Below are 26,207 nucleotides of genomic sequence, written 5' to 3'. Positions count from 1 at the left end.
TTATGTGGCCAATTTAATGTATTGGAATCCATGACTTCAAGTTACTAGAATAGCAAGAATCAATGACCCCCAGTCTTGGATGTGAAAGTTTCCCTCATCTTTGCATATATCTCTTTTTCCCACAAGGGCTGTGCTACTGAAATACATCAGTTTCCTCTTCCCTTGTTCCTGGTATCACTTTGCTTCCTAGAAGTTTGCTTCTATCCCACCCTTGGCTTCCTGCCAAGGCTCTCCATAACTTTTCATCTTTTTAGGCTTAGGGGCATGAAAAAGAAACATCTGCGTGTAAAATTATATATTCATCCTCTGATAAGTTCAGATACTTATGAAATAAAAAAAGGAAAGGGAAAGAGAAGATAAATTCTTGAAATAAGTATTTTTTAGGGCTTCCAATTGATATGTTGTAGGATTGCCTAACTCCCGTAACCCCGACTAGGATTTCAGGTTTATCACCATGGGTGCAAAACAATTTTTCAGATTTGCTTAGCCCTGGGGCAGAGTCTGATGTGGTCATGGAAGAAGGGAGTGATGACAATGACAGTGAAAGGAACAGTGGGCTCATGGATGACATGGAAGAAGCAATGGTTCAAGACACCGAGGTGGTGATGGCAGAGTGTCAGAATGACAGTGGGGAAATGCAGGACCCAGACCCAGACCCAGAGGAGTCCAACAGAACTATCAGGTAAGGGCTGTACTCCCGGTTTCAGTCCAATAGGGGGATTTACTTTTTAGGACACTTTGATATTTTAATCTATCGAAAAAGAAATTTCAAGTGTTTGCTTGATTTGCTTATGAATGCTCTCTGAACTGTAGAGGAGAGCTGGTGGAGTGAGGAGGTCAGATTGCCTTGGAGCAGTATAGCTTGCATCCTCTTCCTAGCATTGCTTCTTTCTATGATCCCTTTCCTTTTGCATGTGAGAGGTACTCATGTTTGCCATCCACAGGTTTACTACTAAATTACTGTTTATTCAGCGCTCATTGTGTGGGCCTGCAAAAATCGGGGGCCAACCTCAACAGACACCATCTGCCTTAAAGCTGACCCCTAATACAAATATCACATATGTCTACATCTTACTGTGTTACTGTCTTACTTCAGAAGTATGTAACATTTTATATTTGGGATTTAATAATCTATACTTCTTGATTATTAGATAATCCCCATTTTTGATATCAGGGATCAGCACACTGTGGCCAATCAGGCTGCTGCCTATTTTGAAATGAAGTTTTATTGGAACATAGGCATGACCATATTGTCGATGGCAGCTTTTGTACTACAATGGCAGAGTTAAGTATTCTGCAGAACTTAAAAATGTTTATACCTGGTCTTTCACAGAAAAAGTTTCTCAGCCTCTGATTTATATTATAAAATGTATTCAGAATTTTGTATCCATTTTATAAATGCCATATTTATTGACAATCTGGAATTGCTCATGGGAGTAGAGCAATAAAATAATTAGATTTTTTCAATGAATGGCATAAGAAATATTTTTTAACTACTGGAAAATGTCAGCCTTATGACCCAACTGTCTTTGAAGCTGTACATTTATTTCTGTAGTATCAAAATGGGGAGAATATTCGGAAAGGTGCTTGCATTTATGCATGGGGGTAGAGAAGAAGACAGGAAGAGACAGACCAGACAAGCAAAGAAAGCGATGAAGGATCAGCATAATTCCATGAATGATAAATATTTAAAAGAGAGTTTAAACAGCAGATTCTACTTTTTATGAAATTATCCAGACTCAAATTCATGTTAAATGATATTATGCACAATTAATATTTTGACTGTAATATGTAATAAGTAAGCAAATAAACTTTTATGTGTGGTTCTGAATACTGTGGCCTCAGTACAGTAAGACAGTAATCTAATGTTTACCTGAAAACTTAACACCATGCAGTTCAACCTAAAGACTAAGGTGATTATTATCCTGCCTCAGAATTTTTATTTTTTTTTATTTATTTTTTTAACGCTTATTTATTTTTGAGACAGAGAGAGACAGAGCATGAATGGGGGAGGGTCAGAGAGAGGGAGACACAGAATCTGAAACAGGCTCCGGGCTCTGAGCTGTCAGCACAGGGGCCCGATGCGGGGCTCGAACTCACGGACCGCGAGATCGTGACCTGAGCCGAAGTCGGCACTCAACCGACTGAGCCACCCAGGCGCCCCAGAATTTTTAAAGTATACATGTAAAGTGCCTATCACTCAGAGTAATCCAGATTCTGAACCATGATATTCTGACAGTACATTTCACCAAAAATGCGATATGAATGTTTTTTGACTTTCATTCTGCAATAGCTGAAATAAGGTTTTATGCAGGAAAAGATCTGTATCTAAAAGCATTTCTCTCCCAAAATATTTTGACTTTTCAAGTCCATCAACAAGCAACAATATCCCGCTCATGAGAGTCGTGCAGTCTGTCAAACACACAAAGAGGAAAAGCAGCACAGTGATGAAAGAAGGCTGGATGGTCCACTATACCAGCAAAGACACACTGGTAAGATCCACAGCCAGCAATGCACTCTCTGCTTGCTAGCTTCGATTTGAAGAATTGCTAATGCCTTGTCGAGACTATGGGATGGGAGTTACCAGGAACAAACCTCTGCTCAGGCATGGCATAGGATCAGATAGAACACATTAACATTCTCTAGGTGTCAGATATAGTTGAGCAAGCAACTGAGCTAGAAAAAAACATAGGCAGCAGTCTCAGGGAAACAAAATCATTGACCTCTATTACTTGAGATGATCTCCAAACTACTTGAATGAATACCTGTCATTTTATAGCAGTAATGAAAACGACAATATGTGCTTTCTCAATGCTCCTCTGGGATTCAGAATTTGAAGGAAAAAAACACTGCATTTTAGGGAGAGAAAAAAACTATGATAATTCATATACTTTTCAAATCCTTAGTTAAGTGTTCACTTAACAACTAACCTATTCGGGAATATAGTGATCCTATACTGTTTTAGATAAAGGACAACATATTTTAATTTTTTTAAATGTAGTCTGAGGTGTTCACTACTCCAGATTCTCCTAGTAGGTGGCAAATGAGATTGTGCATGTGTGTAAGAGAGAAAAAAATTGATCTTCATTTTTGTAGAACTAAGTGACATTTGGTGATAAGCATCTTTCTCACTTACTGGTAGTAAGATAGGTGGTTATTCCTCACCTCCTATCTATAGGATCTCCATTTTTTCTTTTAACAAATAGACAACCATAACCTAATTACACTATCTGTAATATCAGTATTTTCTTCTGGAGAGAGATTTACATGACTTATTGTGGGATCCAACTGAATATCATCTTTTAGTTCTTCCTAGACATGGTATACAGTATTTAAAATATATCTAGTATATTTGACTGGTCTAAGGTTAGTTGTGGATGAGACCAAGAACACTGCTAGGGCTTTTTGGTCTAAAAAGATGAATACACAGATACACATGCACACACATACATACCCTAAAATCGTGGAACATATACCTAGACTCAACAAGAACCTAATCACCAAATCATAGAAGTTTAGATCTGTTGTGATGTTTAGACAAGGTAGAGTTTGATGCATTCCCCTGATTTAGTTAAATTGATATCATGGAATCAGACTTGACATCCTCCAAAATATTCTTTAGTTATTCTGTAATATTCAGAATTCTTCCATTTCTAATGGAAGCCAAAATATTTGACTGGATCAGCATGGCATTCCTTATGTTCTGAAATAATGAGTATACATAAATATTACATCTCATTATCTCTTATTATAGCTCTTATATTTAACACTTTTAATTTCATTACAAACTACAAATCCACGTCTAGCTCTATAAGTAGTCAAATAAATTTTAAAATAGAATTATTTACTATGCATGTACTAAGTGTCAGACACTGCACTGGGTGCTAATATATTACCTCCTTTATTATTCCTAACCTTCTGATATAGATGCAGAAACGTATCACACATTTGCTGAATAGTCATCTTCTATAATCTAAAATTAAGTGTGAATCTTCCTGGTCCATAGCCCATGAATTTTCCACCACCAGATCTTATCTCCCCATTGGGAAAATGTTTATGTTTTTATCAATCTTGGGTATTATTTTATAATCTGTAAGTATTTTAAAAATTTTTTAATGATCCTGAATCTTACCTCTGTTTCAGCGGAAACGACACTATTGGAGACTGGATAGCAAATGTATTACCCTCTTTCAAAATGACACAGGAAGCAGGTACTATAAGGTAAGGGTGGCTTTTTCCCTGATTGGAGTCTTCTGCCCCCTCTTGTCTTCTCATGAGAATGTTAGGGTATCAGGAATACGAAATACATCTAGCAGACATGACTATTTTGTGCTTGCTCCAATAGATATTTTTTTTTCTGACATTTGCAGATTTGGGGAGAATCAGATTGTGACCCCAAGTTAGTCATCTGTGAGTTTCGAATTTCCCTGTGGAGTGCTTCTGGCCCTATTGGATGGTGGTGGGGAAAAGGAATCTTAACTGAATATGTTAGATATGTATATTTTAACTAGAAAATTCAAGGCCTGGGAGATAAGTGACAAGAAAATTCTTGAAATCCATTCTATCCAGCATTTTTTGCTTTTTTTTTTTTTTTCATAAATAGCCTCACAGCACATTGCCAGGAGGGTTAAGAAACATCATGTGATGTCTTCATACTTTGCTGATATTCATAAAGAGCACTTTCCTCTAGAGAAACATTTGGCAGCAGTTTTCATTTTGTCTCCCCACATGAAATAATACAGATGTCACACATGTATCACCCAGTAGAAGGTGCCTCTGAAAGAAGTTCATAGTGAAAACAGTATATACTTGCTCCTTCAAACTTCATGCGGACTCAGCCATAGTTGACGGGCCTCTCTGTGTCCACTGTCCACAGCTCTCACACAAAAAGGAAACCTCATTACATTTTAAATTAAAAATTTATTTTAAAAGTCATTATTCCTTAGTCATTCCATACCTCTGGGAAGACAATGTGGTGATTAATTTTTTAATGTCAAATTGTCTGAAAAGCAACTACTTAAAAATTTTTTTAATGTTTATTTATTTTTGAGAGAGAGAGACAGAATATGAGCAGGGGAGGGGCAGAGAGAGAGGGAGACACAGAATCTGAAGCAGGCTTCAGGCTCCGAGCTGTCAGCACAGAGCCCGACGCAGGGCTTGAACTCACGAACCGCGAGATCATGACCTGAGCTGAAGTCAGACGCTCAACTGACTGAGCCACCCAGGTGCCCCTAAAAGCAACTACTTTTTTTTTTTAAATTTTTTTTTTAACGTTTATTTATTTTTGAGACAGGGAGAGACAGAGCATGAACAGGGGAGGGGCAGAGAGAGAGGGAGACACAGAATCTGAAACAGGCTCCAGGTTCTGAGCTGTCAGCACAGAGCCCGATGCGGGGCTCGAACCCACGGACCGTGAGATCATGACCTGAGCCGAAGTAGGACGCTTAACCGACCAAGCCACCCAGGCGCCCCAAGCAACTACTTTTAAAATCAATCTCTGAGGCCTTCCTCACTAAAACTGTTCATTTGGCAATATTATGATATTAACATCTATTGAATTAAATTATATGATGCATTTTAGTGCCTTAAAGGATAGTCAAAGCTTAAAAACAGCCATGCATATCCAAATGCATTTCAAAAGTGTTGTGATTCTACCTCATAGGTATAAAAGTCAATCTTTTATATTCTTAGATCTTGATGCAGGTTCAAAACCATTATTTGTATTCATACATTTTCTTGCCACATGAACATAGTAGAAAGGTCACTTGAATTTTTCTGGTGAGAGGAGATGATAAACTTTCCCCTAGTACAGGTATTTTTGAATTTTGCTTACTAGTATTCTGTGTTTGTCACATGTGCCTAGCATGAAATTTATTTGAACGTTTACATACTTTTGATAAACTGCAGTTACTACACTCTTTCTTCCACAGGAAATCCCCTTATCAGAAATTTTATCTCTGGAACCAGCAAAACCTTCAGCTTTAATTCCTAATGGGGCCAATCCTCATTGCTTTGAGATCACTACAGCAAATGTAGTATATTATGTGGGAGAAAACGTGGTCAATCCTTCCAGCCCACCACCAAATAGCAGTGTCCTCACCAGTGGCGTTGGCGTCGATGTGGCCAGGATGTGGGAGATGGCCATCCAGCATGCTCTCATGCCTGTCATACCCAAGGGCTCGACTGTAGGTTCAGGAACCAACTCGCACAGTGAGTATGCTCTAGTTTTGTGTCTGTAGAACAGATAAAGAGAGCTTCTTTGGGGATGACTTAGTTTATTGGTGAACATAGGGTCTCTATATGGAAGCTGCTAAGGTACTTCATTAAATGATCCTATTTTATTTTTTTTTAATTTTATATGAAAATTTGAACAAATTCACGTAAACCCTGTATATTTATTAGGCAATAGCAGAAACCTAGAGCTGTTGGTCATAAAAGAAGGAGTAATCTAGTCAGCTTGAGTTTGATCTGGAATCCCAGTCTTGCTATTTGCATATCTGAGTTAACATGTTTCCTCAAAACTGTCCTACTCTGTGTAGGATACTGGGTGTTCAGAGTACTTGGAAGCTCTAGAAAATTGTATCCCAGGAAGAAATCCCTGTTCATTAGTAGAATGAGACAGATTTTACCAAAATGCAATCATGATCAAGGGTTGAGGATGAATTTTAAAAAGATATTTTAGAGGAATATCTATGTAAAAATATGTAATTTTAAATTTTATAATGGCTATTAATAGCAAATCCTATGGGGGGAAAAAAACCTGTTTTTCATATCACAGTATGTTATCTTCTGATCTTTCACAGCTTTTCAATTGATGTCTAACCCAGTGTACATAGAAATAGATTATATATGTTTATTTTATGGCTAAGGATTTTACAGGAGGTCTCTATTATGATCCCTAAAACAACCCAAACAGGTGGACGTTAATGATTTGCCTGTTTTACAAGGTGAGGCCATCAGGCCCTAGAGAGATTAAGTTGTCTCAGCTTTACCAGAGCTGTGAAGAGGCAGCCAGCATTTAACCCAAGGCTTCATGACTTCAGACTCTAAACTGACAAAATATTCTTTTTTTCAAAACCAAGTACAGAGTAAATATGTAATTGTAAAGGAAAGAAATATTGTAATGAACTTTTCCTAGAAACATTTAATTGCTGTGATTTAAAAACAACCCTTCAGCTTGATTAGTAAACATGTATCTACCTGTTTTGCTATTACTTCACTTACTTCCTTTGTGTATTTTTTAACATGTATTTCCAGGAGAGATTTCTGTGAGTATTTCAGTATCAAATTGCCAGATTCAAGAAAATGTGGTGAGTATATACCTACTAATATAAAGCTTGGTAATGTGATTCTTTATTGGAAAATAAGGATCTTAAAATGCATTTTTATTTATCTAACATTTTAATTTTACAGTATTTTCTAGAAAATAAAATTGGGTCTATTTGGATATTTTTCTTCCATAAGATTTTAGAAACATTGCATTATGTGGATTTTTTAAGTGATCTTCTTCCTAAATACCTATTATTCATCTCAGATGAATAATTCTAATGTAGTGACTGATTTTTCCCACATTTGCCCTTCTTGGTATTAGAATTTTAATGGTTGATATAACACAATACCAAACAAAATAAATTCTTTGAGTTGCATGAGTAGCTTAAATATGCCCTTATCCTCATTCCTTGATTGCCACCTAGGAGCGCTGTCATAGGGCAAGGCATTGGAAATGCTTTTAGAGTCACTTGTATGCAGCAAGGAGACCTCAGAAAACTCCATAATTCAGAACGTATAGTCCATATTCTAACACCCTCATCAGCTGCTCCACATAACTCCATCCTTTCAACTCCGTTTTTGAAAATTATAGACATATTATGAGATAATTTATTATGCTTCATTATTATGCTTTGTCATTTATACATGTCATGTCAGGCAGGCAAAATGTAATCAAGCCTTTCCCACCCTGTCCTATGACTCAAGACCTTTTGCTGTATTTTGCCTGTTATACTTACGACCAAAAGCATGATGTTTATAGCCTAACTTACATTGATGTGAGTTTAGGTTTTAAAGAATAAACTCTGTGAAACTCTATTCATCACTAGTTATAGCTTTGCAAACTTTGTTCCGGTGGCATGAAGTAAACTGGAAATCAAAGTTGAATTAAAGAGAATTAGGAAAACTTCATAGTATTCTTATGCTGTCAGTCCTGAAGTACACTTCTAGACACTTGCAGGTTCCTGTTGTTCTTGCTCAGCCAGAGAATATTTGGGGAAATAAAGGTTAATCTATAAACCTCCTGGAAAATTCTAGATACCTGTCTAGTGATTCCACTTTGTTCAGCCACTGTTGTCCCCTGAAAATTTGGGGTGGGCCATTGAGCCATGTGAAAAAGATGGAGTGGCTTGGACTTGAAATACTGGAGTCGTATTAATTTGTTTTATCTCCAGACAGCCTTGAACCCACCCATGGATACTCTGAAGGGATAACAGGATAGAGACAATGCATGATTGTTTTCTAGGGAAGAGCACAAAGGAAAAGATAAGAGTGGATAGGATATGAAGTGATGTGAAAGGGCTCTTTCTCTGAAAAGACAAAGAGTACAAGAGTGGAGGATATGCAGAAAATTCAGAATGATAGAATAGGAATAGGAATACATTAAGTGAAAAGTACTGTTTGTGTTTTCATGAGCGTGGTCATCAAATTGGAGACTGTAAGACCTAGATTAAAGCAAAATGCTCTATTTGGCATTTTTTTCAAAAAGACTAGACATTTGGATCATGTGATCTCCAGAAGTGGTTTATAAAAATGGAAGAGTTTAGTTACCTCACAGATGAGAATTCCACAGTGGATTGTCATCCTTCTGTACTATCTCCAATCCATGGTGATTCAGCCCTTTCAGTTTAGATTCATCTGGGTGTGATGAATGGATGATCCATAGAGGCATCCTCACCATCCTAACCGTAGAGAGTAGGGTGATTGGAATCAGGACTGGCACAGATATGTGATTTGGACCCATGATTATTTAACCTGAAATTTCTAAATAACCATCCCAACAAGCAAATCCCTTTTTGAATACTTACAATAAGTAGCATAGTATAGTTTTAAGTCTTATTTCTCTGTAGAAACATATTTGACTGAACATGAGAAAAACATATGCTGCTTAAGAGCCGAATAGTTTTCTTTTTTTTTTAACATGTCTATACATATGAAAATTTTATTTTATATATTTGATAGAAATTTAATTAAATGCTTTGTTGAGGAAACTGAATTATTGGTATGTCTGTACTTATATGTTTGTCTGGATCTGTTAAGTACATGTTAAGTTATACGAGGAAGAATTTAAGGAATTAAAGAGCCAAACAGTTTTCAAAAAACATTACAATTCAGTTAATTGTAGAGCATGCTTTGAATACTCATTGATACTGCAGAGTTCATCTAGCACCTACAATCTCATTGTTTATGTTAAAATATTTAATAGTATTTGTGATATATATGATAGACTTATATAACTTATCAGGACTAATGCTTTGTACTGCTTCATGTTTGTTTTTCATTGGGCTTGTGCCTATAGGACATCAGCACAGTATATCAAATTTTTCCTGATGAAGTACTGGGTTCTGGGCAATTTGGAATTGTTTACGGAGGTAGGTTAGTTCACTAGTATTTTTATTAACTTGGAGTTTTAGCTACTTTATGTAGAATAACAGTATCTCCAATAAAAACATAACAGACAACACTGTGTGTATATATGTTTGTGTGTATATCTATCTCTGTGTTTTACCTTTTTCAAAATTTCTCAAGATAGTCACTGTTGGGAAAAAATGGGTATTTTTGTCTTCTAAGAGAAATTTTTCTACTCCTAAAACACTTCTTTTGCTTACATATTGACAAACTCTATCTATAATACTGGTTAGATGTTGGTTTATTTAGACAAAATATTGAGAAGCATGGAAATTATAATTTATAAACTAATTACTATTTAGTATTTCCTTTTAGCATATTAGATGAGAACTCTACAGAAATCCATTCATGTAACTAGATAAAATAATTTTTTAATTCTAATATTCTTGACAATGTACGTATTCATTAAGGTTATCATTTTTAACATTTTTGAAATGAAAGACTATATTTTTACCTTTTTCTTATTGTCAAGCTATTTGGTGAATTTATTACTTTAACCTTTGCTGTTCTAGATTCTAGCCAGTTCAGTTACATTCTTCAAGGCTTTAAGAAACATTTAACATTAATGTTTTACCAGCCCTATAAAATGCCATCATAACTTCCTGTCCTGGATATAATCAGTTAAAAAATCATCTTTTTTGTGAGGTGGGAGTGCTCTGAAATTATCACAGTGTCTCACTCAATATTATTTATGGTAGTATAATATTATGCTTTTTCAGTTAAAAACTGATTAAGTTATATTCTGTTCTAAAAAGTAATTTTAGAGGTGCTTGGCTGGCTTAGGGTATAGAGCATGTGACTCTTGATCTTGTGGTCATGAGTTTGAGCCCCACGTTGGACATGCAGTTTACTTAAAAAAAGAAAGAAAGAAAAGAAAAGAAAAAAAGTGATTTTGATTCTTAAAAAATGCTCAAATGATTTTTTTAATGGAAAACCTACCATAAGTCAGCAGCCATTGTGCTTTTTGTTGCTGCACAACAGTGTAACAGTACTACACAGAGTATTGCTCTACATTGTAATAATTGCTTACAAAAAAGGAAAAGTCTTGCGAGTAGAGCATAACAAATATGCACAACTGCACATAGTGTAGGGGTAAGAAATGAAGTTAGGGAGACCAGATAATTTGTAATACCCAACACTAAAAGAGCAGGCCCAGGAAGAGGCCTCCACAAAGAAACTGAAAAGTTAAGCCTAGACACACAGGGGATGAAGCAGATGAGAACAGCTATCAGAAGGAAGGTCAAGTACTATAGCAGCAGAGGAGTAGAGACAAAAAAGGCTCTGACCTTGAAGATTGTAGAAAGTAAAATGGCTGAGTTGGAGTAGAGATCACAGTGCGTCAAAGAATAAGTGGTGTTAGGGAAGCAGAGAATGTGAAAACAAGACAATCTGGTAGTGAAGGGAAGCAGTCCGAAAGGAGTCAACGGGAAGAGAGTGGGGTAGAGCGGGGAGGAACACCAGATTTACATCAAATGTTGGAACAATTGAATCTCAGTTTAGTTTGTATGTGAAAAAACTTGAGTAATTAGGTCGACTTCCTGTTTTCATGTTCATATTTATTTACTACTACTGTATTCTGTATCTACTACACTATAGTAGTATAGAAGTGAAGAGCTTGAGGGTGCCCTGTAGATTCCCTATAAGGTTTGTTGTGAGAATTAAATGGGATGTAATGTATGGAAAAGGCCTGTCATGTGATGATGGTGATGATGATGGTGATGGTGAAGGTGAGTGTGTATAATTACCTGGGTACTGTGTGTACCTTACATATCTTATTTCATCGAATGCTCACAACAGCCCTACCATTGAAGATGAGGAACCAAAAAGTCAGAAAATTTAAATTATTTCTCAAGGTCACAAAGCTAGTGAGAGCCAAGACTTTTTATTCTTTCCATTTTAATGTGCATTAGTTTACCAGGACTTTAAAATTATACTTTCTTAAGGAGAGCATTTTGCTGGTGGTATAATATTGTCCATATTAAGTAGTTCAATATCCTGTTTCTAAAATACATATTTTTGTGAGAAAATATCAGGCTGTTGATAGGTATAGCTTTTAATGTCCCACTTTTTTGTTCTAAATTGTGGCTGATTTTATAGTACATATTTGATTCAGAATAATGGAGCCAAGAAATGAAATCTTGATGGATATAAGTTGGTGCTCATTAGAAATGTTAATTTATTCAGTGAAACATTTTTGTAATTCTTAAAATTATCTTTATAAATTCTGGTGTTCTTTAATACATATGATATTTAGTAACATTATGCTAATATTTCCCCTTTTCATTTTAAAGGAAAACATCGTAAAACAGGAAGAGACGTAGCTATTAAAATCATTGACAAATTAAGATTTCCAACCAAACAAGAAAGCCAGCTTCGTAATGAGGTTGCAATTCTACAGGTACTTCTTTGCTTTTCTTTTGGAGGCTCTAAAATATTCCTCCAACTTCTTCAAAACAAAGAAAAGTTATCCAAATACCTGGGGCGTAGATTTTTGGGAACACTTTAAAATAACTGGAAAGGCAGATCAAGCATCGAACTACTACCTGTGTAGTATCTTTCCTGAGTCTGGGCAACATTTGTTCTTTTTTATGTATCTAATTCTGGATTTTAATACATTATTAATGCTCATTAAATGGATAATGTTTCAGCATTTGCTCATTGTGGACATGCTGAACCATTTTGTTTCACATTGTAAATGGCCTTGTCTTCATAAACATTCCACCGTTATGCTGTGATAATTGTATGAATTGAGTATGTAACTGTCAGCATATCAAGTAAATGAGTAATGTATGCCTGAGATTCAGATCATCTTGGTATTGTTAATGTCCTCTTTGTCTCTCAAAGTAAGCCTTTCTCTTAATATTGAGCATGTTCCTTAACTCCTTTCATTAACAGTCATCCCTTTTACTTTTTTTTTTTAATGTTTGTTTATTTTTGAAAGGGAGAAAGAGACAGAGAGAGAGCATGCAAGCAGGGGTGGGGCAGAGAGAGAGGGAGACACAGAATCCAAAGCAGGCTCCAGGCTGTGAGCTGTCAGCACAGAGTCCAACATGGGGCTCGAACTCATGAACTGCAAGATCATGACCTGAGCCGAAGTTGGACACTTAACCGACTGAGCCACCCAGGCACCCCAATCCCTTTTTCAAGCCAGAATATGTTAGTCAGACATATTATGTGGTATATACAATTTTTTGTAACTGTTAAAACTTTTTCCACAGACTAAAAGGAAATTGAGCAACTGTTTGCTAAATGTGGTCAACCTAGCTATTCAGTCTAGACAATTAGGCCATTGATAAATGGCCATTTTTTTATATAACCACCATAATTCTCTACTTGTTGTGCAAGCTGGTCATAATTTCTAATTCATAGCTTTATTGAATAATTTTCATTTGAACATCACTAACAAAGCAAAACATATTGCATTTCTTCACTTGTTTCATTTAACTGCACTTTATTGAGTTTCATCAATAAAAAGTTGAAGAAGATGCAACTTCTGCCCTAAAGGAGTTCATGTGCATGGACAACCAAAAATAATGCTTGCTATATATAGAAAAATAACATAGACTTTTCTGGGACTAAGAATTTCTAAAGATGGTGTTTTTGTGCTTCTGAACAACTATGTAACACAGAGAACTACCACAGTGTTCTCTGTTTTCATGGGGAAGATGATAACCACGGCTCTGAAGATGCCAATTCATAGATTCATAGCTTGGCGTTTGCTAATCAGTTACCGAAAAAGATTTTTTTAGAAAATTCTTAACTTGGCAACATTGAGCTGTAAGTGACGTCTGAAAAGTTAGTCAATGACATCTTGCCAACTCTGGCCCCCGCCGTCCCCGTCTCCCCTCCCACATAGTGTCCTGAAGGCAGATCCTTTGCAACAGGCCAACATCCAGACTGGCATGTGTACAGAGGCATTTATCCTTCCTTACCAGACATGAGGGAAGTTTCTTGGTTAACATGGCTCTGTCACTCTACATTTTATGGCAGTGGCAGAGAGTGACTAGATCAATGTTGAATGTCTGATTTTCTGTGTCTAGAACCTATAATTGGCTCTCCTGAGCATGTCTGTATGTTATCAGCTGCTGATTCTGTAGTAAGGTAGAAAAATAAAATACACCTGAGCATAAACTGCCTCCCATTTCCTCTTCTAAAAGAGTGGATGCAATTAACAACTCAGTTGCAATAAACAGGCTTTGGCAACATTTTCGTTAGGGGTTTCTAAAAAAAAAAAGTTTGGTTAGGTTGAAAGTCAAATTCTGCCCCTTGAGTACATGAAGAGTTGGAACAGTTCTCATATTATGGCCTGAAATCTCAGAAATGCTCATTGCTTATCACTCCTCCCCACTGGCCCTAACCAGTCTTCACTTTTTTCATCAAACTTGTATTGATTGAGTACACATATCACGAACTAAGTACTGTTCCGTGTCCAGTGGTTACAGTGGAGGCAGAGACACACAGATCCTTTTTGTCATGAGTCTTAGTTTGAATCACTCGGCTATGCCTTCCGTCAGTCAGATGTTTGCAGCATATTTATGTGTTGAATTTTCAATCACATAGCATGTACTATGCGTCTTATTAAGGTTTGGCTTAATTATATGCACATATTGGATTCAGTAGTTTGTAGTTTATCATAAAGTTGCCAATTGGTTCAAAATTTGTTCATCAAAAATAGGGAACTCATCCTATCTTCCAACTGAAACAAATGAAAAAAAAAAGTTTGAACCTTTTTACCAATTGTCAAATTTATCAGCTTCCCAGAAAGATTATAATTCAATATCCAGAGACAATGATGTTTAAGTTCATATCATTGATATATAAATGCCACTCTCACCTTATTTAAAAATACAGTCCACTCAAACCCCCTCACATCCATACCCCTGTACCACTGTTAACTCTGATCTATGGTTTTTTTTCTTCCATAGCACTTAATTGCCTTCTGGTCTGTTACAGAATTTCATTTGTTGTATTTGTTGTGTGTTTCTCACCCCAGCCCCTTCACTAGAATGTGCACATCTGGAGGGCAGATATCATGGTTTCACTTACTGATGTATCCCAAACACAAGAATTTTTTCCTGGTGCACATTACGTGTTTAGCAAATATTTGTTGAATAAAATTGTACAGAAACACCATCCTGTCACATAAGATGGCATACATAATATCCCAGTAGGTAGCAGGAATCTGGTCCACATTTGCTATTAATGTTTAATTGGTTAGTTAAGAAAGATTAACTATGGTTAATGTGGTTAGTTCTCTGAAAGCCCTCATTGCCTCATTTTATATTTTTATTAAAAGTTAGAATTCATCTTTTTGGACCTGAAAAGACAAAGCAGTAATGGGGATAGAAGGTGGGGGTTAGAATTCTGACTCACTAACTGATACGTTCAGACAAAGTGCCATGATCAAAGTCACCTGGATGGTGAGAAAGGTTTTCTTCTACTAACCTTATGGAACAGAATTCCATCCCTCTGGATATAAAAGTGATTCCTGGAAGAATTTGATATCCTCTGCCTTGTGGTTCCCTACTTACAAAAGCTGGAGTCCTCATTTATGGTTGTACCTGGAGTTCACAAGTTCTGCCCTGTCCCCTCCTCCTGATTCTCCAGAAGTGGCCATGTTGACTAAAGTGACTGATGGCAGAAATTCCTGCCCATGCAGCTCTCCTAGTCCTCTGGTCAAATGCTAATTTGTTTCTGTGGTTTGTAAAAAAGCTCCTTAGCTTATAGAAGACTTCAAAGTTGTGTAACTATGGAATATGTGAAAGAATTCTTTCTTTCTCCATTTTCTCCTTTCTATATAACCTAGGTGAAGACTTTCCAAAATCTGATTCAATTGTTAGAAAATTAAGCTCTTCAGATATCTTTAAATAGTTGAAAAATTGAGGCAAGTCTGAATCTTATGGCATAGTTATTATCCCTTACTTATATCATTTAGAAGAGCTGTGTTTTCATTAGATGTAAATACTTCATTGTTATTACTATGTTTCAGAACAATGTTAATTAACGTAGATGTTAAACATTTCATAAAATCCCCAAGGGATCCTACTTATATTATTATTTTAAAAGTTGTATCTTGATTTAAAAAAAAAACATGGAGAATTTGAAATTATTTTTTCCTATTCATGACAACAAAAAAGAATAAAAAAATTGTTGTTTAATGATTAGGAATATCACAGAAAACTGACCTTTACAAGGAGATGAAACTTTATCTTAAGAAAACTTAGAAACTTAAAAACCTACAGTAAATGATATTGGTATGATATATATTTAATGTACTTTATTAACACAGATTTGTTCAGTCAGAATTAAAACACAAGCACTTCTGTTTATGATACAAGGTGTGAAAGCATTTTGCAATTTAAAAATATAGAATACATAATATAGAAAAAATACATAAGAATTTTACAGGCCATAAGTTAAATATATCCCTTGCACTAACCTCCAAAATTACCTCCATTATTCTGGTTTCTCTATTGGGAGGCACTCCTCTTCTCATTCATGTGTCTCTTAACTTCAAAACAAAACAACAGCAACAGTCAAGTGTGGTTGGGATTTGTCTGGGCTGCCTTGCACAGCTGCATCCAACTCTCTCTTTGGTATGGCAGCTCTGTTAGATTTGTGCTCTATTCTTTTCATTCTTGTTCATAGATTTCCTTGTCTTTGGTTTCCCTGCCTTTCTTAAAGAAAATGCAAGGCCCTTTGCCATACCCTTGTTTTCTTCCTCTGCCTGCCTATCACCCTTTGGCTGTTTTTCAGTCTTTATCTCAGTCCTTGCAGGGCATTGATCATTTGTTCCTTTTTCAAATCTCTGTCCTCACTCCCCCCTGCACTTATCAGATCCTGTTTCTCTTTCCCTGCTAGTCCTTCCAACTTGTCTTCCTGAACTTCTCCTTTCTTTCATCTAAATGGCCCATACTAATATGGGACTCATTCCTGAAGTGAGGTCATCCACTTTAAGGGAGTCCTCTGTCATCCCTTCCCAGGTCATTCCTTAATTGATCTTTTGAGTTCTGATCTTCCACAGGCACTTGAGTCTCAGACCTTTGACCTTAGGACATCTCCACTATGGGCCGGTCTCACCCCAAACCAACCAGCCTAGAACCAAACGCTTAAACCTTAATCATTCTTCCAGGTTCTAAGGCAAGAACCCTTTTCTTCAATTAATAAAAATATTAAGTCCATCAGCAATAACTGTGAAATACTTCCTTTATACAAAGCAAGTTACTGAGCTTCTGGCCCATGTAAAAATGAATGAAACCTACCAAGTTTCATTCTGACTTCTATTTGGGCAGTAAGGTACAAGTAACTGCAAATCGTGTTAGCTGTGGAAATATAGTGAAAGAAATCACGGATTATGACTGAGGCCAGAATGTTGGAATCAGGGAGAGCTTCCAAGAGAAATATAGCATTGATGAAATCTTGAAAGATTCATAGGTTTTTATACCCAGAGAAATGCTGGAAAGGGCTATTAGGCTGAGGGGCTACCTTAGTAAAATAAATATTCTATGACAAATGAGTAGAAAAATTTAGATCATTTTGGAAGAGTGGCCTTCAAACATTTTTCATCATGTATCTCAAAAATAATTCTAAAAAAAAACTTTGTAACTGTTTGTGTATTTTTAAGATGACAGCTAGAACTATTTTGTCATATTTTAAAGAGTTTTAATTTTGTACTATATTAAAGTATCAATATTTAAAAATAAAGCTATTATAGAACTCCTTTAAATGTATGCATTAGAATCTAAATGTCATAGACATTTGATATTCTTTACCATCCATTTAAAAAAATACGTGAATGTGCATTTCTTTAACAATAGTATAATTCACAACATTCCTTGTTTCCTTTGCCTATATTTCACTTTTCCCACAAAATTATATTCCATTGTAATGTGTTTTTATACCTGGAAGTCTTTTGTTGGTTCCTTTGCATAATTATTCACAATAAAAATAAGTATATATTTAAAATTTCTTGATTAGCACACTTTAAGTGTTTAAAACATACTTTTGGATTAAGTTATAATTATTAGTAAAAGCTTTATTCTGTAAAATTTTATCAGTACTTCTTAAATAAAAAATAAAGTGTTACTGAAAGTATACTATTTATTGAGATTAATTTTTTAATTCAGTTCATAAGTTGGTGGGTGTTTATTACTTAGTGTTTGAGTTAGAATTCAGCAATAGTTTTCTTTTTTTTAACTGTAGGAGCCACTTTGTAAGAGAAAACAAACAAAAATGGTGGTTTATCTTCAGAAATTCATTTCAGTCCCCTCTCCATTAATAAATCCATTAAATCTTCTTGAATTTTGGTGAAAGTGTGAATTAGAAATTAAGTTACAGAAGTATTGATTTCCATGTTAGTGTCAGTCACTTCAGACCAATATAGTATTTCGAATTTTCTCTCTACTTTTCTCCCTGAGGATTTTTCTTCCTATTTGGAGTTAGTGAGAAGTATCCATTGTAAGGGAGAAAAATTTTTATGAAAAGAAACATCGCAATAGAGAATTTAAAAGCTATATGGCTATTCTCAGGTCTGTATTAGAAGATAATTTGTGGACTGGTATGATTCATTCATTCATTCCTCATATATAACTGAGGGCCCACCATGTTCCAGGCAGCAGGGATACAGATATAAACAAAACAGATTTTCTTAAAATTATGCTCTGTTCCCATATCTCTTAAAAATCTTTCTGTTCCACAAGAGTATAACTACTTAGGAGACTGCTGTTATGAGTCAGAGTGCGCAGTAAGACCAGGAAATGGATTTCGTGTGAGTTCATAGAGAGCCTTACATATTGTGCCAGGTTGATTGGATTTTATTCTGCTTGAAATGTTTTGTTTTGTTTTGTTTTGTTTTAAGTTATGATCAAAATAACATTTGGGGGTGGTATATTATAGAGAAAAAAGTTTGACAAGAAAACCTTGTTAGAGGCTATTTGCTCCTTTCAACTGCTAGTGACGAAGTGCCCCTGTTCCTCGTCTTTCTTTCTACACATTTGCCCTAACTTCATCCTTAACATTTCCGTTGGCACTAGTCTAGACCAAGCTTTTAAATTCATGCCTTGATTACTGCAACAGGTGATATTCTGATAGCTTGGCTCCCCATCCCCCAATCCCACTCCATCATCATCTGCTGGCCCTGCCTTTTCTCTGGTTCATCTGAAGACCCCAACCATATGAGTCTTTAGTGGTTTCCATCCTATCCCTCCCTAGCTTAGTAGTTTCCTTATTTCATCAAATCTATTTTTCCTGGTTTTTTTACATCGTAGGTGATCATGCTGTACCTTATCACCACTATTCAACTGAACCTTTCATTCCTCTTTGAATTATTGTTCTCATCATTACTCTTAACCTCTGGCCATTGCTCAGCTTTTAATTCCAAGGCTGGATGCCCATCCTGGTTTACTTGGTTTATCCATGTTTGATTGACCTTCCAGATCTCCCAGTCTTGTGCTGTTTTCCATATTTCCTGTTTATCTATGGTTTCTAGTCTTCATATAAAGTAACATTTATTGAATACTTCTTATGTAATAATTAGATCATAAACGAATTTGAAGGTCTCAGCAACACCTTGTTTTCAGCTTCCACAATGCCTAGCATGGTAGTAAAGACTTTATAAGTAACCGATTAACTTTTGACAAAATGATCTTAAATCACATACTGTATTTTCTTAAACTCTTTGTCAGGGCCTTTGTCATAATACTTTTTGTATGAATCAATAAATTTTAAGTTCTAATTTGAAAATTGTGGTATTTGTTAAGGAGGACGAGTTTGTAGAATAGCTGCTAATTGTTCCTGATGTTACAGGCTGTCTCAAAAACTGAATCCTGGGGGAAAAATTGGGCTTTGGGTGCAAAGAAAGGCAGAGAACATATCGGAGTGATGCTTTTAAATACAGTGGAACCTCAAGATCAAGAGAGGATTTGATAACATAGAACAACACTGTGGTGGTATATGGGTTTAGCAATAGACTGAGCTATAGGGGAAGTCCCACCAGTTAGGAAGCTGAAGAATCGTCAAGGCAATTTGTCATGGTGGATGTCATAACAGGTAGAGGGGACACTGAGATGAGAAGACTTGCCACAGGCAGCATTCAGAAATCTAGACAATATGCTGAGATGGGCTGTAAGATCATATTGAGGAGACTGAAGTAACACGGACCTTGAAAGCACACCAGTTAGAACATCAGGACCCCAGTTCTAAATGGATTTGAGTCCACAGAGAGTATTCAAGCAATGGATACTATAGTGTTTAAAGAGCATGAGGTCTAGAATCAGATGCCTGGGTTCAAAGCTCAGACTTTTTATTTAAGAGTTCTTAGGAACTTGGATAAATTACTTAAGCTCTCTGAGCCTCAGTTTCCTTACCTAGGAAACCTTGTAGAGATGTTGTGAGACTCAGATGTGATAATTTTGTGGAACTCTTAGCAGTGCCTGGCATATAAGTAAGTAAAGGTGCCATACTTACTAGGTGTTACTAGTATTGCCACAACTAGGCTATAGAGTCTAGCTTCTAGAAACCAGTTCCTGTAACTTGTTGAATTCCCTACATATAGAACCTAGAAACATTATTTCATCCTAACAAAGAACATGGTTGACTCAGAGCCTAGACTGGGGCTGAACACACTTTAACATATGCCTGGCCCCTGATGGGTGCTCAGTGAATATTTATTGAACACATTGTCTAGCCATACTGAAGAAACCAAGGGAATACAGAATTGCAGAGCATGCCAGTAGATAATAAAGCATTCTTTACCATTTTGTCTAAAAACGTCAATGTGTAAGTAAATGGCTTTGTTCCCTTAGTCTAGAAGGATGATCAGGAGGTGGAGAAAAGATGATCATGCTAGAAAACCAGAAAATAATATTGCCAAGTGTGGGTGGGAAAAATGAAAATTTTTGCAAACTGGTAGTTTTTAAAAAAATCATGAAGGAGTCATTTTTTTTTCTTTCTCTAGAGAAAAATATGCAACATTTGAGTATCTTTTCTTTTAGTGTGTAGGAAGAGGTTAGTTTATACTTCTGTTGTTTCATTGAATATGTTTATTATATTTCTTAAAATATTTCTTTCTGTTTTATTGCATGAAGAATTTTCATGAAATTGTTTGTTCAGATAAGACATGTTTTGCAGCTCTGATAATCTTGTTATCTTCTGCATGTTCCAAAAAATTAAGCCCATTGATTATGTATATACATATCTAACATGGAGGAAAAAAGGAAACAAAGATCTATTATAAGAAAAAGAAAATGAACTTAGAGATTTTTCCAAATAGGTATCCTGTTCAGTAAGAAGTTAGTCAGAATGAAAACTTAGTGTCAAAAAGTCAGGTTCCAAGTTAAAACTCTTCCTTCTTCTCTCTCTCTCTCTCTCTCTCTCTCTCTCTCTCTCTTTTTGGTAGGGCGGGGGGGGGGTAAATCTTTTTTTAGCATTGATTTCCTTAATTATGAATTCGAATTCATCTGACTTGCTGTGCTTACTTTGCAGGAATGTTTTGGGGAACTAAATTAAATACTATATAAAATGTTTTTTAAATCAGTGTTTCCCAGTGTATTTTTGGAAGAATACTAGTCGGTCCTTCATGGAAGGGGATGGGGGTAAAGATTCCCTCATTAAGACAGTTTAAAAAATATGTGTCTTATATCTTATATTCAGATCATCCCACATCTTAGAAGTGAATACAGTCTTTCACTTATTAAAGATTCTGAAAAGCCCCATGATTAAGAATTTGTTTAATTTTGAGAATATATCAATGAAACACATTTTGCTACAGAAACCTTACACAAATGTGAAATGTCACCATTTGACCTGTTTGCCAATAGTGTCTGTCTTCTGTTGCTGTTCAGTAGACCCTGTATACTCACTCCACTTCCTATTATCTGGTATATAAGGCATCAGAAGGGTTATGTGTCTGCACAGATCATTTAATGCTATAAGAGAATGTTATGCTTTCTGGAGTGCTGGCATCTAAATATAGAAGCTGGGCTACAGTGTTATGATTTGTTAAGAATTACACTTTAAAATCTAACACCAAGACTAGATTGGGTTTATGCATTCATGTTTCTAGCCAGATTAACAGGAAATAAAAAAAAAGTGTTGCAGATGTGTCTCCATTGCCATGCATTTGATAGCAAGTTGAAAAAAATGCAGATATTTGAGCCATTTTCAGCTATCATATACAATAAACACATCTTGATTTACAAATTCCAATTTTTCTATTTTAACAACCATACTTTTAATTCCTGCCTTTCCTCTAAACACAAAATGAGTAATAGCATGGAAGAAAGGGTAGGGGGTCATACTTTATGGGTGGAATGTTACAAACACTGTTGTTGTTGTTGTTGTTGTTGTTGTTTTTTAAGGCATTGGTCATTTGTTAACTTTCTATCTTTGAAGTCTTTGTGTTGGCTCTTTTTACCTAGTCAACTTGAAATTGTGGTCTTAGTTGGGGCTTAAGGGTTAAGTACGGGAGTACATATAAGATCATTTCTGTGTGAGAGTCTTTCCTGAGTTCTCCTGATAAAAATCACCCCCCACCTCCAAATATCAGTATCAAATTCAGCCATATATAAATATTAATTCCAACAAAACCTCAGTGTATCAATCCAAATTACAGGCTCAGGAACCTGGATTGGGATTTTAAAATTTTCCATGTACCTTGAATTTGAAGGGTTCCTGGTGATGAATGGAAAATATCACATAGCTTTATACTACTTATATCTGGTGAGAAGTCAAGAAAGGCTAGAAATGACATAAAAGATGATGAGAGGTTTTTTGTTTTTTTTTTTTTAAGTATTGTTTTCTGTATACTTCTCCTTCCTCTCTGCGTTTAGCTGCTTCTCTTCTTATATGGAAAGGAGAAGACACATTGTATTTATCATGTGTCTGCAGCAACCCTGGAGTCTAAAGCTAGATTGGAGCATTTCCAGAATTGATGGAGAAGAATGACTGACAGAAGTATAGACAGGTTTATGGACATACATAAATACAAAATCATGCATCAGAACTCGGTTGATTTTCTTGCTATGCAAATATTGAATTAGTCCTTTTTCTTTTCTTTTTATTTATTGGGCAAATGTTACTTAATAGAATACACAAGACTTAAAGTTCATTTAAGATGAGAAAAATGTTGTAGTAAATTGTGCATTACAAGCTGGCCACCTGCAAGTTTCTCTGTTGAGAGCCAGGCAAGATACAGGTGTATCTTTTGTTTTTGGCAGTTAATGAAGATACTTCAGCTTACCATTTCTCCCACAAAATTTTGGATTGTATTAATCTAGCATCAGTCTGTGCTAATTACTGCTACAACAAAAGTAAGTTGCATTCTAGTTCTGATGGGTGGTGTGAACAATTCTTACCAAAAATTATGTGAATGTTTCTGAGTTCCGAAGGTCCAGTGGGTTAAATTTGATTGTGGCCCCATTGATCTAAATGTTAGCCAGTGGTATCTATTTACAAGAAGATGGATTATTACATCTGGTCTTGTTGTTAAAGTCATATTGCATGCATTTATTCCTCTGACAGTGTATGTTAGCTTTATTTTGTTCTAGACTGTCATCAATGTACCTTTCTAAAATTTTACAGATTAAATTTGCCAGAAATGCTTAAAGATAACTACTAAAATATGAGCCCATTTAAACTGTAGATTTTTGGCCAGCTGAACATGAAATGGGCATACATTTACACACCACCAAGTAATCGCCATCCAGAAGACCTTTCACCTAGTGTAACAAAGTCTTCTCATGGTTGACCTCAGAGTGGATGCATCTCTGCCATCACTGAGGTCTAAAAATATGGCAAGAAGAAAGATGGGGGAGGACAAATTAGAAGGTTCAGGTTAACCTATAGCCTCTGTTACATGAAAGGCAAAAGGAAATTTTCTTTTCTGCCACTAACTGTAAACTTTTAGGTATCAAACTAGACAGAGAAATGTGGCCCAGATCTTGTGAAAATGACAGAAAATGTGCCTAATGACAATATCAGCTAACCTTTACTATGTACCAGGCATGATTCTAAGTATTTTATATACATTAAATAACCAAGCCCTAGTTACATTACAGAATTAGACACATTATTGTGCCATTTCACATACAAAGGAATGAAAGTCAGTGGAATGTGCAGACCTGGAATACAATCTGTAGCAGTCTGTTTCCAGAGACTGTGCCTCTGAAGTTAGGCTCGCGGCCTTGAGGCTTTCCTTGTGTTTGTGCCTGCTCTGAGCGAAAGGAAAAACAAAGAAAGGGAAGGGTGTCCCGAGGCCTACTCTACACTAGAAGTTAGAAGTACAGTGATCTTTATTACCTGAATGGCCCATTTTCATTGCTTTATTTCTCACTCTTGGGACAATAATGAAATCCTAGGAAATTAGGTTTTCACAACTCATGTAAGGGAGGGTTGGCATGGAGGGAAAGGGATAATGTAGGAGTATCCTGACGGTGGCCTTCTGCTGCTGCTGCTTTAACTTGTCTCTTGCTGGTGACTCTTGCCTTTGAGAATGAGCTGATACTATGAAAACTTCCTTATTGAGAGCTAGATATAAAGTAAATACAAATCACCTAAATAGCATTAAAATTTTGTTTCTTCCTTTCAAATATGTTGAAATATTTACCAGAGCAGTGGCCAAACTTATATATTTTGAAGGACTGGTGCTTAGAAACCACCAGGATGTCTTTGTCATTCCCTCGAGACTTTAGGATATCATTTTTCAACTCTTACCATTGGTGACATCTCTGATATTCACAACTGTATTATTGGTGTTTATCATACAAATCATTATTTATAATGATAGTAGTCATTGTCAGAAACCTGACATTGCTCACTAGCAGATTCAAGTGAACTCACAATGAAAAATTCATGTACTGTATTTTTATATGAAGAGAGAATATCAACATATAGTCTATTTGATGCAAAATGTGCTAGCTAAATATGTCAGGTATGTATCATCATCTCTTCAGTAAAATCACTTAAATCTTAAAGAATGTTACCCATGTACTGAAAAGTAAGGAGATATAGGAACTGTTCATCTTTCAATCAAATTTACAAATTTGTGCTGGACATTTAATATATACCAGGCACTAAGCTTACATGAACTAGGTGTAAAATTGATAAAATGCAGGCGTTATGGAGCTTATAGTCTTACAGGTAAGACACATAGGCCCATCAATAACTAGGTATGATATGTTAACTGTTAAGAAAGAGAATTTAACAAGGATTGAAGGAAGAGGGTTGCAGAGACATCCAGGTCAGACGGTGGGAGTCAATGAAAGCTGCCTAATAGTTGAATATTCATATCAGACAAAATGGTCTGATTCAGGCTGAGAGAAAGTGTGTATGAAAGTGTAAAAGGGAGAGAGAGAGGGGTACTTGTTCTGAAAATAATTACTATGACTAGAGAGAAGGGTAGATATATAGGGAAGAAGAAAAGAAGCTGGGGAAATACTTGGATAGGAGGAAGAGAAGTAGCTGATGGTAAAGGGTCCCATGGGCTGCGCTAAAGGGTACATCTCCTAAAGCTGGTGGTGATTCCCTTATGAGCTAGAAGCAAGATGGAATGTTCAGAATCACAGTGGCAGCCCTTTGAGGAGTGCACTAGGGGCTTCTGGGTGGCTCAGTCAGTTAAGTGTTACACTCCTGATCTTAGCTCCAGGAGTGGGCTGGAGGAGAACAAGACCTAAGACCAGGAGATCAGTTGGGAGGCTGTGGCCCATCCCTAGAAGAGAGATAAGGCTCAAACCAAGGCATTAATGGTGAGGATGAAGGTGAGGCATCAATGTAAGAGGAATTAAGGGGATGAGCTCTAAAACTGGTCATTGGAAGTGAGGGGGAAGAGAATGTTAAGGATGACTCTCAGGCTTCTGACCCAGATGGTTGGCCATTTACCAAGAGAGGAAACACCACCAGAAGACTAAGTTTGGGTGGAAAGACACTGATTCTGTTGTTGAACATCTTTCATTTAAGTCGACATACCTAAAAGACAGTTGGATAGGTTCTGGAATTTATGAGAGATAGCTTAGCTTCTCTTACCAATTTTGGTATTATCTTTACCGAGTCTTCTTATAATCACCTGGTTTCTACATTGACTTTTTTTAGCCTCTCTCAGGGAATTACATGCTATTTCCCTTTTATAAAGTATCAGGTGATTGTGATTTCTAGAGGCATTAAATGAAGCATAAATTGTAAGAGAATGTGATTGGAAAATGGATAAGATGTCCTCATTTCTCAACACTGGCAAGTGGGCAGTAATGAGGATCAACAAAGTCATTGCCACAGTGCTTTACCTCTGAGAAAGTTACCTTACGTCTCCATGAACAGTGCTGTGTAATGAAATATTCTTCCTTCCGCTCTGCATGCCATTTAGAATTTAGACCTTGGACTTATCACTGTTATTTCTTTCTGTCTCATTTTGAACTAAAACATTTAGGTATTTGATAGAAAACTAGTCAGAAGTCCCCATATTCAGGCTGTATTCCTCTTAAACAACCTGTTAAAAAGATGTGTTGATTCTAATTCTCCTCTTTCCCACCTCTCATATGTTTGAG

The 26,207-nt window shown here is 36.1% G+C and overlaps 1 protein-coding gene across 2 annotated transcripts in view; it reads left to right on the top strand.

Moving 5' to 3' along the window:
• PRKD1 (protein kinase D1) overlaps nucleotides 1-26,207 on the top strand; it is a 327,480-nt gene that overhangs the window by 273,915 nt on the left and 27,358 nt on the right. For both annotated transcript variants that reach the window (XM_042989495.1, XM_042989494.1), the window contains 7 exons: nucleotides 478-682; nucleotides 2,369-2,492; nucleotides 4,144-4,221; nucleotides 5,931-6,210; nucleotides 7,258-7,310; nucleotides 9,566-9,638; nucleotides 11,967-12,073. In XM_042989495.1, coding sequence (XP_042845429.1) covers nucleotides 478-682; nucleotides 2,369-2,492; nucleotides 4,144-4,221; nucleotides 5,931-6,210; nucleotides 7,258-7,310; nucleotides 9,566-9,638; nucleotides 11,967-12,073 — 920 coding nt within the window. The remainder of the gene's footprint in view (nucleotides 1-477; nucleotides 683-2,368; nucleotides 2,493-4,143; nucleotides 4,222-5,930; nucleotides 6,211-7,257; nucleotides 7,311-9,565; nucleotides 9,639-11,966; nucleotides 12,074-26,207) is intronic.

The sequence above is a fragment of the Panthera tigris genome, chromosome B3 (assembly GCF_018350195.1).
Source record: "Panthera tigris isolate Pti1 chromosome B3, P.tigris_Pti1_mat1.1, whole genome shotgun sequence".
NCBI classification, from domain to species: domain Eukaryota; kingdom Metazoa; phylum Chordata; class Mammalia; order Carnivora; family Felidae; genus Panthera; species Panthera tigris.
Note: the sequence above shows the minus strand (reverse complement) of the source record. Positions and strands in the feature narration are given on the sequence as shown.